Below are 15504 nucleotides of genomic sequence, written 5' to 3' on the forward strand. Positions count from 1 at the left end.
GGCAGAAATAAGCTGTGACTGATGCTTGCTGCTGCTTGCTAGATCAACTTCTGCCTTTGACAAAGCCACGGTGGGGAGATCAGTCCTTAAAAAACAGAAATACAAAAATTAAAAGAGTTTCTCTAGAGTCTAAGTAAATGTGTCCTTTGAGAGGATGGGAAAAATTTGTTATCCTGATACTATCCAAGCTGTCATTCATATAGAAATTCATCTTCAGTCAAACTGGGATTTGCCTAAGTGAGGACCCCAGGATTTAGTCCAGTAATAGCCTAAGCCTTCCTGCTGTGTGGGATGCAGGGTTACTAGATGTGTAAAGCCAAAAGGAAGAAAAAACGAGGCTCAAAACAGTTTTGATTCAGGATATTGAACTCCTGTAGTTTCTCAAGAGGCTGAAGAAAAGTTATTTTCACTGTTTATAGAACTTTTTTTTTTAATAATAATTTTAAATCTGATGTAAACCTGTGACTATTATCTGAAGCTGTAGATGGAAACTCATAAAAGGAGTAGTCCAGACATCCTGAAGTGAGTTCTCCAGTACATGAAAATATTCCCAGCACTCAGAAAGCTGTCTTTAAGAACTGTTTGAACTACAGACAGTCAGCAGAGCCAGTGTTACCGTTTCTGCCAGTTTGACCTTTGGTGCCTCTATTTCACTATGGTTTGGGCATGGGGAATAAGCAAAATTAAATTCTGAGAAATAGAAGATGTGCTTTTTCTTTTGTCATTACATTACTTTCTATCACTTTTTGCCACACATATATTTCATTGCCCAACATGGCACAAGGTGACAGAGTTGAGGGATGTTCTAAGTGTCGCAGGACACTGCTCCATGTCAGAGGAATGGCCATTCAGAAATGGAGGCTAAGACATGAGGAAAAGGTGAGGTCTTTGAAAGATGAGAGAAGCCAATTTTGGCACACGCTGACTATATTGAAGCTAGGTATTTCAATCCCTTTCTCCTTCAGTATTTTCATACTGAAAGCCATAAATCTTTCCATTTTCATTTCCAGTATGTGTTAGAGTTCTGTACTGCTGCAGGAAGACTGACTTGGAAAGAAGATGCTGTTGATAATCTCAGCAGGATTTATTCTGTTCTTCCTCTCTCATTGCATGGTGTCAGTGAGCACCAAAGAGGCAGTGGCCTTGGCTAACGCCCACCTTCTCCCCCAAAGAGGCTATGAGAGACTGAGTAACATCAATGAAAAAGGTACTCATGAAGAAAGTGAGTGATATGGTTGCATGGTGTGCTTTGCTTTATTGCTTCACTGTAACATTTTTAGCCTATGTGTTTGAAAGCTAGCCCTGCAAAAAAACTTTGCAATAAGAACATGCCCCAAAGTCCAGAGCCTTTAAAACCTTTGCTCAGCTGCTATCTAATTCAAGACAAATTAATAGATATTTTGTAAAAAAATTTGTGGCATTTGAAGACTTAGTCTTAGTTACTGAGGGATAAAATGTAATCTAGATACGATAGTGCTAAATCCTGCTGGTACCTGTAACAGAGGCATCCCTTGGCCTATCTTGTTTGCAACGTCCAGCTTTGTAAGTTTTCTAATTACAGTTACCAGAGGAGATCGCACATACAATGTACACAAAAACAACAGTGAGACTGGTTAATTTTCCTCCTCTGACTGATGGCACTTGAGGGTTTATAAAATCCGCTTTCACAGTGAATCCTGTAACAGTCAGCCTAAAATATTTTCTCATTGTCTGTCTATAGAAGTTGTTCTATTTTGCAAGAATAATATTCACCAAGAAGGACAAATGCAAATGTCACTGTATATATTGCTAGCTTGGACATCACTATATAAATCAGATAAATAATCATTCTATAAAATAATGGGATTAGGTTTGGAGTCAAGCTATATCTACCAGGAGAATGTTCTAACAACTGGGGTACAGAGTCATGTGCATAGTTCTGCTCTTTCAGGATATTTAATAATGCCATGCAGATAGTATTGAAATTGGAAATATTCTATTCATGGCTGTAGATTCTATTAGACAATGAAAGGCATAAAACTAAGACGTTGGAAAGCATATATGCTCCTGTAAAGCTTTCCTGAGTGGCTTAGAAGTACCATTAAATTTCTAAATATCAAATATAAAAGACTATATTTAACACAATACTGAAAATATAAATAATACTATTTAACAGACTTAATCCCTCTGGATACAATACTTTATACAATATTTAATCAAAGAAGGTAGGGTGACATCATATTTTCAGAAGAGATTGAAAAGAAAATGATAATGACCTGGGTAGAAAAGTAAACCATGAAGTCAAGGGTAGACTGGAAGTATTTGTCTATGTGGCTGATCTTTTCAGTAGTCTCATTAAGTATGCTGACACAAAAATAGTAATGTGCTGAAAAAATTTAATGATAACATGAAGTAGAAAAATGCTAATTGAAAGCATCAGAATATTACACAGGAAAAAAATAAATAAATCAGATGTTCTCAAGTAATACACAGATGAAAAACTAAGTACAGAAGATCCAAAGACCAAACTCTAGATTAAAGGAAACTAAGCAGTACAAAGGCAATCCTAAAAATATATTAACAGAGGTGTTTTTAATAAGACTCGGGAAGAATAACTGGCACTATATCAGGCCATCTGCAATAATGTGTGCAGTTTTACCTGTATTCTAGGAGATTAATTTGCAATGAGGCAGTGCAGAAAAGCTACTAAGACAATTAATGAACAGAAGATTTATCTTACACTAAATAATGAAAGAACTTATTTATCCTAACAGAGTTTACCCTAACAAAACAAAGGCTGATTAAAAATATAGTTGTCTTTATGGTAAATCAAGGCTTATTACCAAGGAAGAAGCACTATTTAACCAGAGGACAACATGACACAAGAAAGAAAAAGATGGAAAATGGACATTAATAAAATTAGACTGGGAACCAGATGGGTATTTCTAACAAAGTAGTGATAGTCATTGAAATCTACAATGCTTTCCAGCTGGAAAAGAAGAAATTTAATAAGTCTGCGAAGAAGACATCATTATATAATTCCTTATGGGACCAATAGTAGATAAAATAGTCACTCATGGTCCCTTTGTCTTTCCAGAAAGATGAGGGTCTTTTTTTTTTTTTTTTTTTTTTTTCTCAGTAACCAAACTGTTCAGTGTACTTGTGATCTGTTGCTCATGAGACCATGCAATGAGATTATCTTTTCCTGAACAGAAGAACAGTGTCTGAAAAGAGTCAGTGTGTTCAGTAAAAGGATCAGCAGAAGCAATCTGGTCAGTAATTTGAGCAGAGTTTTTTTCTGAGTTTTTGTGCTTTATCTTTGGAAATATTTTTCCTTTTTTTTTTTTTTGTGCCGATTTTTGAAAGAAAAATAATTCGGACATCTTGCTATACTTTTCCTGAATTAACAGTGTCCCAGAAGAAAAAAATAATGTTCTAAATACAGCATCTAAATTCCTGTCACTCATTGTCAGGAAAGAACATAGAATTTCATACGTGTGAAGAACTGTCATTTTACATCACAGGTGGTCTGTAGGATATTTTCTCACAGAGATATAAAATTTATCAAGTTTTTATTTAAATATAAGTTACAACTATTCCATAGAATAATGATTTGTCTTTCAAGTCTGTGGAGAAGTGGGTGATTTGAATTCATAAACATGTTTCTGAGTAATGGAACAGACATTGAATAACATCCTTCTCTACAAAAGGAATTCTCTATATATGAATTCATGCAAATAGAAATGTATATTTAAATAAATTCTATTCTGGTTGTTAGAAATCTTCCAGTCAATTGTAAAATATCAGAGATTTGTGCTGAAGTCTTAGAGATGCTTGATACTATATGATTGCAAGAATTTAACTTATAAGCAAATTACATTTAAAAAGCACAGTATATATATTTCAGCCCAATAGAGTGGGTCATCCCAAGCCTTATAGGACATTTCATCACCCTCTGAGTCTAGTGCATAAGCAATAAAGTGGAAAAGCACTTTCACCTATTTTCCTGATCTTGGTGTTCAGTACTGCATGCACTAGTTCTGCCTGCAGATCAGTGGTAAGATTAGCCTGGAGCTTGAGTGACAAGAACTCTACCTAAGAAAATCCTAAAGTGTTCATAAATTTTGTATTGGCAATAAATTTGCTATAAGGTTTCCGTTTTATCAATGAACACATGGCATACTTACGAGAACGTAATGCAAAAATGTTACAGATGCCTGAAGTATAAATTTGTTAAAGAGAAATTAGGTTTATATGTTGAGGATAAGGATAGCTCTAGTAATTAAAGACAATGGTCCAGCACAGGGAACTGCGAACTTGCTGGCTACTCAAACTGGAAGAATACAGGAAGACAAGGAATGGTCTGTACATAACTTTTGGCTTTTCAACCGTAGTTCTGTCATAGATGCAAAATCACACTTCTGTTGTATGACAGGGTAACAAACCCTTTTTTGAATTTCTAAATGTTTCCTGCATGTTCTGCCCTGAACTCTTCCCCCTTTAGCTGAGGAATAGATCATCAGCTAGAAAGAAGTCAGCATCAGCTTCCAGTCAGAAGGCAATCATTCACTCACTCTACTAAAATTTAGTAATTGAACAGAAATTAACTTTAAAACTTTTTTGTCCCTGCTCAGACTATCCAAGGGATTGTTTTGAGATTTTTCAGCTCTCCAAAGGAAATTCCAGAGATGGTCTTTACATCATCCAACCGAAGGAGGACCCATTTGTTGTCTTTTGTAACATGCAGGATGGTGGCTGGACAGTAATCCAACACATCACAGCCAATAGTACTGTCGACTTTGATAGGACCTGGCACGATTACAAATATGGATTTGGCTCTGTTCATGACAACCACTGGTTAGGAAATGAATACATGCATCAGTTAACTAGCAGCTCTGTGCAATATATGCTTGGAGTTAAACTTGTAAACCTAAATGCTGAAATCAAATGGGGACAGTACGAACCATTCCTTATTGAAGATGAAGAGTCTCAATACCGAATCAGGGTTGGTCTATACAAAGGCAACGCCACTGATGCCCTGACCCTGGACACAGAAGCTTATCTCCATGACAACCAGAAGTTCACCACCAAGGACAGAGATAATGACAATTACTTTCAGAATTGTGCTAAATTGGAACTTAATGGCATTCCTGGGGGAGGCTGGTGGTACGATGCCTGTGCTGGAGCAAATCTAAACCGTAGGAATGCGATATACTGGCAAAAGGATTGCAACAAGCAACATAGGTGCAAGTTTGCATGGATGATGATCAAACCCATTGACCACAGTCTGTCATATTCAACCAAGTCCTGCCTGTGTCAGAAAGTTGAATTGTAGATCAGACATGTGTACTTTGAAAGGGGTATGGATTCTTTGTCCGGCAACTGAAGTGAACTCACAGTGACTGAATAATCACACTAAGCAATTATAATTGAAAATTGAATTTATGTCTTTGCAATGGATTTATGATGTCATATTGTCTAAGACTAGACTGGGACACAGAGCTACTAATCACGCCACTGTCAGAAACTGAGTCCTCTACCAGAAGATTTAAATAATTTTATAGCATTTTTAGCCATAAGAGGAGTCAGGTATGAAAACCAGGATATGATGTCTTGTACAAGATGTACATGTATGCAATTCAGAAGGCTTTGCTCCAGAATGTTCCTGGTTGGTCTCCTACAAGTGCACATCTTCACATGACTTCTTTCCCCCTTCATTGACTCTTATTTTTATCTCTACTTTTTAATGATCCCATGCACAATGAAGTATTCAGCATAGGCTTTTCTGCCTTCTTTTTAGAGCACCCAGAGCTAATGGGATCATCAGCTTTCCCATTTAAAGCTACTAATCCAAAGCTTACAACTCTTCTGAATTTTTCCCCAAGAAATGCAGTGAATAAATTTTTAAAAGATAAAATTGACTTCACAGTTGTTTACTTATTGCTCTGTTTTCCCTGAATATTACTCCAATTTGTTTACCATTTTTTCACTGCTTCTTCTCCCTCTTCCATGATGTGTTTCAGCTTTCTCTTTTTCTAATATCACTGTGAGAAAAGAAGAGGGTGTTGGCTTTATTTCACATTTGCTAGCTTCAGTTGATTTGGCACTCAACACTGACATTATAAAAATAGTCCTTTTTCTGATTATAGAATGAAGAAAGAATCTTTAAAATAATGATAAATTAATCTGTTTTAAAATCATAAATAAAGGGATTTCAGTTTTGATAACCTTGAAGATCTTGTTTTTCTTTTACAGCTGTTTCGGTTACTTTGCACATTTCTGTATCATTGGAATAGCTGAATGACAACTGAAGTATTTTCATTGTTGCATTATAAAAAATGTCATAATAATAATTAGAATATCTTACGTGTTTTCTTGAGATATTTCAGTGACAGAAACTCAACTAACAGATACTGGTAAACTCCTCCTTTTTAATTTAAAAATGGAATCTCATAATTTCCATTAAATTTACTTCACAGAAAATAAATTGTACTGTGTTTTGAGAAGATCAAGACTGCCAGAATTACTTAAGAAGAGAAATAAATTTGGACGTGGAAAAGCCAAGAAAGCAATTTTTATTTTTTGCAATGATATTTTGTACTGCAACATTTTGAGAAGGATATACAGATATATTATGAGGATGAGGCCAATATAGCATACATATCTACTTTGCAGCATCTGATGATTTTCCCTGAAATTGTGTTCAAAGATGGAAGTGCAATAGGGGAAGAAATGGACAGTAGCCGAATTCAGTTTATATAATTGAGTCAATGTAGGTTACACTGTGACTTTCCAAAGTTGTAATGAGGGTACAAGAAAACCCCTGGAGTGCTGCCACTCTCCTGTAGCTTTTGTTCAAACTCCTGGTCATACAGCCAGATTCCCACATGCCTTCCAAAACCATGTTTGAATAATCTTGACATGGAAGTGCACAACTGAAAGCCAGCAGGCTGCATCTGATCCTCAAAGGCAAATAACCTGGTCTGCAGTCCACCGTTGGCCTGTTTTAGAGTATTTTGGAGGAAAGGACTGTTCAAATAAGCTGAATGAATGACTCGGGCACCAGCAGCCCAAATCCAGCTGCCCAGTTTTGAAGGCACTCTCTAGTATGAACTGTATCCCTACAAGCCTATGCTGACACTGAATACCAGATTGGGAAAAAGATTTAAAAGTAATAATAACTAGCAACAACAAGTCTCCAAGCAAAAACAAGACAGAAAGATTAATCTAGTTCAAACAAAGACATTTAATGGAACTCAGGGACTGAGGTATGTTCCACGCTTCTAAACCCAGTATGGAGGCAAAAGACTACTGGAGCTGGATTTGGGACTAAGTAGTGAATGAAAATAAGCAAGAATATTCCAATACACCCACTAGCTCTTCTTTCTAGAGCTTTTAAAGAGAAGGACATGGAGCCTTAAAAAGTGGACTAACACTTCGTAATTCCTTAGCAAAAGACTGTCTTCACTGAAATTTTTCTTAATTTTTGGAATTTTTTGGGCAGAGTCTTTTCCAGCAGAGGAGCACCTAGATGTACAGATCACATTAAACTGTAACTCCAGCTCGACTGTTACGTACAACTGAGAAAACAAGTACTTGTTTCTTACTATGCCCAAGTGATTCCTTTATAATATTTCCATGTCTATAGAAAGCAAAGAAAATTAATTCAGAGGAAAGTTACACCACCCTGTTTGATTTTTTTTGTTTTCCTGGAGCAAAGAAGGAGGAGACAGAAGCATGTATGTCCCCCAAAAATTAGAGTATTTTTTAAAAGAACAATACAAAAATTCTCCTTCAGTACAAAGATTTCAGGGATCCCAAACTATGAAGGGGTGATTTGGAACCTGTGTTTCCTACAGAAGCATCTTAGACATTTCTGTCAAAAACCCATAGTCTGAAAAAAGTCCACAGGTATTCAATTCCATTTCAAACTGGATATCCAGTTTCATAACAACTGTGATTTATGCAAAAGCAGCATCTTCCAGATTGATATGGGATTCCTTAATTGTTATCATGACTTCTCATTTAAATTTAACATACTTACCACATCCTGGTGACATTTTTATTCCTTCAGGTATGTGACTATCCTTAGCTACATTTGCATTAAAATTTATTACTTAAATTAGTCTGACATGTTCAGGTCATGAGAAGAGAAGGCTCCAGGGCGACCTTATAGTGGCCTTCCAGTACTTGAAGGGGCCTACAGGAAAGCTGGGGAGTGGCTTTTCATCAGAGAAGATAGTGATAGGACAAGGGGTAATGGTTTTAAATAGAGAGAGGGGAGATTTAGCTTAGATATTAGGAAGAAGTTCTTCACTGTAAGGGTGGTGAGGAACTGGAATGGCTTGCCCAGGGAGGCTGTTGATGCCCCATCCCTGGAGGTTGTCAAAGCCAGGTTGGATGAGGTTTTGTGCAGCCTGGTCTAGTGGTTGGGGTCCCTGCTCATGGCAGGGGGGTTGGAACTTGATCTTTAAGGTCCCTTCCAACCTTAATGATTCTATGATTCTAGGTCAACTATCAAATAGGAAAAGGATGCATTGCCACAGATTTCTGAGAAAAGCCCTATGTGGTAAATAAAATGATTGGAATAATTAAATTAGAGATTGGGACTTCTCATGAGACTCAGCTCTAAAACTGGAACAGTATCTAAAGGGTGCTAAGGAAGTACAGTTATGGATTCTGCCTTTAAGTGCATCACTGTCTCTGGACCTAGACTCCTCAGGTCCATATATCCCAGTGCAGGTCTCATTATGGGTAACAGATATGAGGAAGAAAATCCACATATAAAATTTTTTTTTGACAGTTAATAGCAGTTACTAATTGACATGCATTGTTGAGCAGAAGAAGCATGATTAGCAATTGAAATATACAATTAATGGCAAAATATGCTCTATAATATTTTGCAGGTACTTAGAGTATTTTCTCTATAACCCTTTTGATTTCATTCTTCCTCCATTCAGCAGGATTTTTCTATAAAGGAAACCCTGCATTTATGTTCTGTCTCAACTTCCTGTCCTTTGAAAAGCTCTTCACTCTGTACTAAGTACTCACAGAAGGTGAACTGGAACTAGGTGTTCTATACCCAGTTAAAAATTTCAGGAACTCTTTCCAAGTACATATCTACAAACCTAAATTATATTTACAGAAAATCAATGTTCCTTGATAATTTATGGGGATCTGGAATATATAGGGAGGCTGATACATATGTAAAGGAAGAGACAGGAATTATACCCCCTGTTTGTGGGAAGAGTCAGTATTCCAAAATATTAAAGAGTCTTGAGTCTCTGAAAAGCTTAGTTAGGGATGTATATTTTTGCACCTATATTGATAATACATACATACATATCTATCTATATGTATGTGTATGTAATTACGTATAAATAAAATATAATTTTACAAAAAAAAAAGACCTTTTCACCAGTCCATGACCATGAACATAATCAGTTATAGGATTAGTAAAAGATTAATTAAAAGGACAGAAATACAGGTAACAAAATCATTCTACACTGTAGAAGTCCCACAACACTTTTTAAAGGTACAAAATATAATTTGAAAACAAAATAGAATTAAGTACTGACTGATACTCTGATGAAGACAAGCTTTTCTTTTTGTGGTTTCGATTTAAGAGTAAACATCCTACACAATAATAAAGCATCACACACCTCTTCATGTAATATTAGGTATTTACAGTGTAACTCACGTTTGGCCATGTAACATCTCACATGGCAAAGTGCTGGCAGCCTAGTTTGGGCACGTATTTCACAAGTACATTGAACCAACATTGTTGCATCCATCACTGTGATTCTAATACATTTACCGAGCACAGAGTCTACAAAGATTTACAGAACACTCTAGTTCAGCAGAAGCTAAAACCAACAAAAAAAGATCCCATTTAATTTCAATAGAAGCTGATGCTTTACTTCAGCAACAACACTGCAGCTAGCAGAAACTGTTACTACCTTATAAATTTTGCCTTTAACTACAGCTTGTACAGCAGAGGGACACATTTCATTTGCTAAAAATCAAACACAGTTTACTGAATATCCGATCCAGTGTAATATAATATAAACCCACTATGATAACCAACTTGTACATAGTGTACACAGGAAAAGAGGATAGAGGAAAGTTGATGAAAACGTCTTTATAAAGACCCATACTTCCCTTTAATAAGCAAACATATGCTACTGCAAAAAAATTAATAGGCACAGTATGGTGTGTTACAAAATCAATCATGTGAATTTAGAGAACATATTTTTACATTCCTACACTGCTAATCTTTCACTGACACAATTTTCCCATCTGGAAATTGAGGATAAAAAATATTAATTACTTGTACTGTGGTTGTTGACATGGAGGAATTACATATCTGTAGGGAAACAGTTTGATGATATGATAATTTAATAAATTTTATTAACAATCTCACTGAGAGCAAGGATGAATTCAGGATGACTAATACAATCCCTGAAATGTGCAACTGGGTTGTGTCACCACTGCAATGTCCCACTACAGCATGTAATAGATGTATGAAGATTGGCCCAAACTAACATTCCAGAGCATCTCACCTCAAATATTTATAGAAAGGATAGAACTGAATCTGAACTTTTTGTACACAGAGATCTTTCTCATTTATTCATAAACTTTTCTTTACTTAAGGACTTCATTCCTTATGACTCCATCACCACTAACTTTGTTTTCTTGTGGCCTTTTCTGAGGCTTCATGTTTGTTCCCACCACAAGAAGCCAGGTCACCAGCTCCATTCCAATGGCTGCTGAAGGCAGCTCCTTGCTTATGCACTCACCCAGGCAATGCTGCTGGACTCCTGCCAATCTCACACTGACATCAGACAGGCACATGCAGTTCAACTGTGCCACAGAAGTGTTGTAATAAAAAACCCAAAGCCCTAGCAAACCCCAGCTAGTGGATGGAGTCTCAGCTCATTGTATCTAGGCCAGTACACCCCAGTCCCAGAAGCCACAGCCATCTACCAGGTTGACTCCAGCCTGCAGCAGTGTAACAGATACGGTTCTGCTGCACCAAAAGTTAGTAACTGGAGATAATTATGTTTTCAAAAGCCTGAGGCTGATTAGTATTTGTAAAGCTATTTAAAGATAAAAAGTGCTACAAAAGTGCAAAGTGTCATTTACAGTTTTATAGAAATATTCAAAAGTGATTTAAAAAACTTTCTTTGTGGATGCCCTATTCCTGGAAGCGTTTAAGGCCAGGTTGGATAGGGTTTTGAGCAACCTGGTCTAGTGGGAATTGTCCCTGTCCATGCAGGGGGGTTGGAACTAGATGACCTTCCAACCCTAGCCATTCTATGGTTCTATAGTTCTTCTTTCAGAGGTGCCAGTTCTGTCACTGTTCTTAATAATTTTGTAACGTGTAGGTAAGTGCACAGGGCATCAATACATATTTTTGTCTTGTTCTGCATAATTCTTTATTAATGGAAGCTTTTGGGGCAAGGGGAAACCGAACAGAGAAGACTATAAAAAAGACTTTCCTTGTGTTGTAAAGTAGACTACGTCAATTATGCTTAACAGTCAGTTCTGATTTGTACCTTTGTAACTATCACATAAAATTTTAAAATTTCATTCAGAGGCATTGAGACAGAAAAATTCAAAGGTATCTGCTAACCAAAATCCTTTTTACAGGTGACTGAATTCTTGCATTATGGAACTGAGATTGGAACTGGCTTCTTCATATACAAAATACATTATGTTTCTTCCACTATGTCTCCACAAAAGATATCTTTAAAGTGGACATTTTCTCAGTATTACATTATCCTATAATATGTGTTTTCATATGGTCTATGATGAATATCTGTAACAATTTAGTATTGGGAATGGATGGCAGCATTTCCCCCTTTATACAGTCCTTGTTTCATTACAACAGCAGGTGGAAAAGTCTCAAAAGAGAAGTAGTACAAGCTCCATGGCTTGTTACATTGAAAACTAAACAGACAATACAATAGAAAGGAAGAAAGGAACTATAAGAAGAAAGACTGGATGACCTGACCTGATGCCTGGGTGACTGTCCCACTCTAATTTCTAGAAGTTTATAATTTCCTCTACACATTCTCCTGCAATGACAGATGACCCCAAACTTAGTATCTTTAACATAGATGTACTCCATTATCACAGACACCCTGTGCTGCTCACAGCAGCTCCTGACTTCTTTATCCCAAGCACACTACTTTCATGCAAAATTTTACTTTTCTGCAAAAATTTTTTAACCCCTAGACATATAAAGCAACAGCTTTGAAAAGACGTAAGTCTTGAAAAGTCAATTTACTAGGATACATTAATATCTATTTTGCCCCTTATCACCTATATAAGAGCAATCATGGCAGTCTGGTATTGCCCTGCCAGTATAGTTTCTCTTCCACTTTTTTCTTTTTCCACTGGCAGAAAAGCAGCATCTTGAAAGTTTTCCTGAAAGTTTTGTTACAGAGGGCATAACACATGGGGTTAACAGTGCTGTTCACATAACATAGCCAATATCCAAGGTGCCAGAGAGTCAGAGGAATGCAGTCAGAGCAGAATGTGGAGATCAAAACCATGATGTTGTAGGGAGTCCATGTGATGATAAAAGCCAAAAGAATAGCACTTAAAGTCTGTGCTGCTTTGCGTTCCTTTATAAGAACCATCCGTTTCCTTTTGGTGATTTGGTTATTTATATTTGGATCCATACTTTTGATGGAAGGATCCTTTGGCACAGCAGCAGAACAAGGAGTTATTTTTACTTTACTGCAACCATTGTTGGCTTCCTGAGTGCCATCAGCCTTAACCACCAACCGGAATTTATAGGATACACATTTTTTACTTTTTTGTACATGGCTTTTGGCAGGTGATAAAAAGTATTGCTGGTTCTCAAAGTCATTTTCCTCAGGTTGGTCTTTGACAACAACATCCATACTCTCATTAAACTCTTCTGCCTTACCTTTAGATGGACTTTTGTAAGATACTTGGAAAACGGAATCAGCAGCAAGTTTATCCTCCTCCTCTGAAGATGTGTAGCTGCTGCAGGTGGTTAACTGGTCAGCCTTAGCCCAGTCATTACAAGTACTTGCTGCCTGAGAGACTTTCACTGTAGCTGACGTACTTCGACTAGATGAAGACCAGGAAGCCTGGCACCTCTCTCTTTTGACTATGTTTGGTTGCTTGCAACTGAAACAAGACTTCAGGAGAGCTTTCTGAGGCTTTATCATCTCAAACTCTGCCACAGACTCTGAACCCTGCAGTTCAGCAAGATCCTTGGTACGTTTCTCTGTCTCTTTATAGATGCGGCAATACAGAATGGTCATCACAGACACTGGAATGTAAAAAGCAGCAATTGCAGTACCAAAGGTGATAATAGGCTCATACAAAAACTGTATCTGGCACTCTTCTGGTGGCACTGTTCGTTCACCCACAAAATACTGCCAGCACAATATCACAGGTGCCCACAACACAAAGGAAATGAGCCAAGCCAGACCAATCATGATGCCAGCTCTTTTGGGTGTGCGCTTGGCCCTGTAAGTTAAAGGCCTCGTGATGGAAAAATATCTGTCAAAACTGATGACTAGGAGGTTCATTACTGAAGCGTTGCTAGCTACATAGTCCAGTGCTAGCCAGAGATCACAGGCAAGGCTTCCAAGAGACCAATGACCTATGAGTATGTAAGATGTATAAAGGTTCATAGAAAATATTCCAATGATGAGATCTGCACAGGCGAGGCTGAGCAAGTAATAATTGTTGACAGTTTTGAGCTGACTGTTAACCTTGAAGGATATCATTACCAGAATATTTCCCACTATGGTTATTAAGCTTACAATTGCGGTTACAGTGGCAATAGTAATGACTTCCCAAAGGCTGTGCCCTTCTAACTGCTTATGGTTGATGGATGAACTGTTTACAACAGTAGAATTGCTGAATAAATCTACTTCCATTCTTGTTCTTGGTGTATTGTCAGCAGGATCTTAGCACTGTTGCATATTGCTTTCTGTACTTGAAAATACTCTTTTGGAGACAGCTGTGAAGATCAACAGAAAAAACAGAAAAAGAAAGCAGCTCACTAAATAGCACATCTTTCCATTGGAGTTACCACAAAATACTTGTACAACAATCTATCAAATTATTTGTGCTCCCTTTGCATTTTGATTATTGTTTCTACCGTTGTGAATATAACTAAAACATACATTCTAGGACAACGTACTCTGGCATCTTACGCAATCGAAACAACTGGTTTTTTTCCTAAGACACTCAATCACACCAGCTCTTTTATTTTTAATACCTTAGGAGACACTCTACATATTCTTAAAGGCAGACATTTAAAGTTTTACAGTGCAATAAGACTGTGAGTCACTGTGTTGTTTCCTAGAGTACTCTTTAGATGTCAAGATTTCAAAAATTATCTTTGGAAAATTTGGAGAAGTCACCAACAACAGAAGGACAGTAAGAGGAAACTGAGAATGCATGGGGAATTAGGAATCTCAATGGCATGGTGGCAGCAGGAAACAATTAAGTGTTAAAAGTGCTTGGGACAATTGAGGGGGAATCTTTGAGTTAAGGAAGAAGGCAAGGCCAACAGAAGGACAGAAGAGACTGATTGAGTGAGGTGTGGAAGTGCAGTTTGGGTGAATGAACAGTAGAGTTGAGGATAGAAAGGAGTCAACTGAGGAGGAATCAGCAAAGGACAACCACAGTGACAAACAATGCAACAAAAAATATACTACTTGCAGAAGCAGTGAAAGGTGGAAAGGGCACCACTGTCTCTCTATAAATGCATGCATGCCTCTGATGTCCATATCTTCCTACTTTCTTCACTGCTGTTTTCTTGTCCCAGTGAATTCATGCCTGAATCAGGCAATTTGGTTCTCTCCCAGATATTTGCTGGTTTTTGAGTCATTCTATCACATTAAATTATACTAATTACTTGTTCAATGCTTAACCTTCTTAAACTGTGTAATTTTGGAATAGTCAAATAAGTGGTTAGTTTTTGAAGTTGGTAATGAAAGATAAAATATTAACAGTTTCTTTATTAGGCATTAAGCTGGTATAAAACCAGTAAAATGGTCCCTTTTTTTCAAAGCAGACATGGATTCAACTAAAATTATCACATAAATCACCTATCAAAGACCAGCTCTGAGTCTCTAGCATTTCCTCTGCATCAGGTCTCTATTATATAGTCCCCTTTATCTATCCACACCACTTCTCTGTGTTTTCATCTTTCATCTTAACTCTCAGAACATTATTTTCTTTGGTCTTGGCAAGTGTCTTTTATTAACTGCAAGCTTTCACTCTCTATCCCTTTCCCACATGACATCATCCATCTTTTGTACCAAGTATTTGGGTCCTGTCTCTCATCAGCTGAATACATCAGTATTTTATAGCCACTTGTTAAATTTTCAGAAAAGCATATTTTTCTTTTTTCATTTTCCTCTTATTTGCTTTTATTGTTTCCTCATGTTTGTCCCATGTGTCCTAAATAACCCCAAAAGGGTATCATCTTTCATCTTCAAACCTTCCCTGCTGATTACCTCTTGT

The 15504-nt window shown here is 37.1% G+C and overlaps 2 protein-coding genes across 2 annotated transcripts in view; one reads left to right on the forward strand and one right to left on the reverse strand.

The window, feature by feature from the left end:
- The first annotated feature begins 1059 nt into the window (after positions 1 to 1059).
- Positions 1060 to 5799, forward strand: LOC127385681 (fibrinogen-like protein 1-like protein). Its single transcript, XM_051621649.1, has 2 exons — positions 1060 to 1207; positions 4614 to 5799. The coding sequence occupies exons 1-2, from the start codon at positions 1060 to 1062 to the stop codon at positions 5312 to 5314; spliced, it is 849 nt and encodes a 282-aa protein (XP_051477609.1). The 3' UTR covers positions 5315 to 5799.
- A 6277-nt stretch (positions 5800 to 12076) lies between these two features.
- CHRM5 (cholinergic receptor muscarinic 5) overlaps positions 12077 to 15504 on the reverse strand; it is a 45431-nt gene continuing 42003 nt past the window's right edge. The window contains exon 2 of the mRNA XM_051621645.1: positions 12077 to 13990. Within this exon, the coding sequence (XP_051477605.1) occupies positions 12321 to 13907 (1587 nt within the window). The 5' untranslated portion in view covers positions 13908 to 13990 and the 3' untranslated portion in view covers positions 12077 to 12320. The remainder of the gene's footprint in view (positions 13991 to 15504) is intronic.

The sequence above is a fragment of the Apus apus genome, chromosome 5 (assembly GCF_020740795.1).
Source record: "Apus apus isolate bApuApu2 chromosome 5, bApuApu2.pri.cur, whole genome shotgun sequence".
NCBI classification, from domain to species: domain Eukaryota; kingdom Metazoa; phylum Chordata; class Aves; order Apodiformes; family Apodidae; genus Apus; species Apus apus.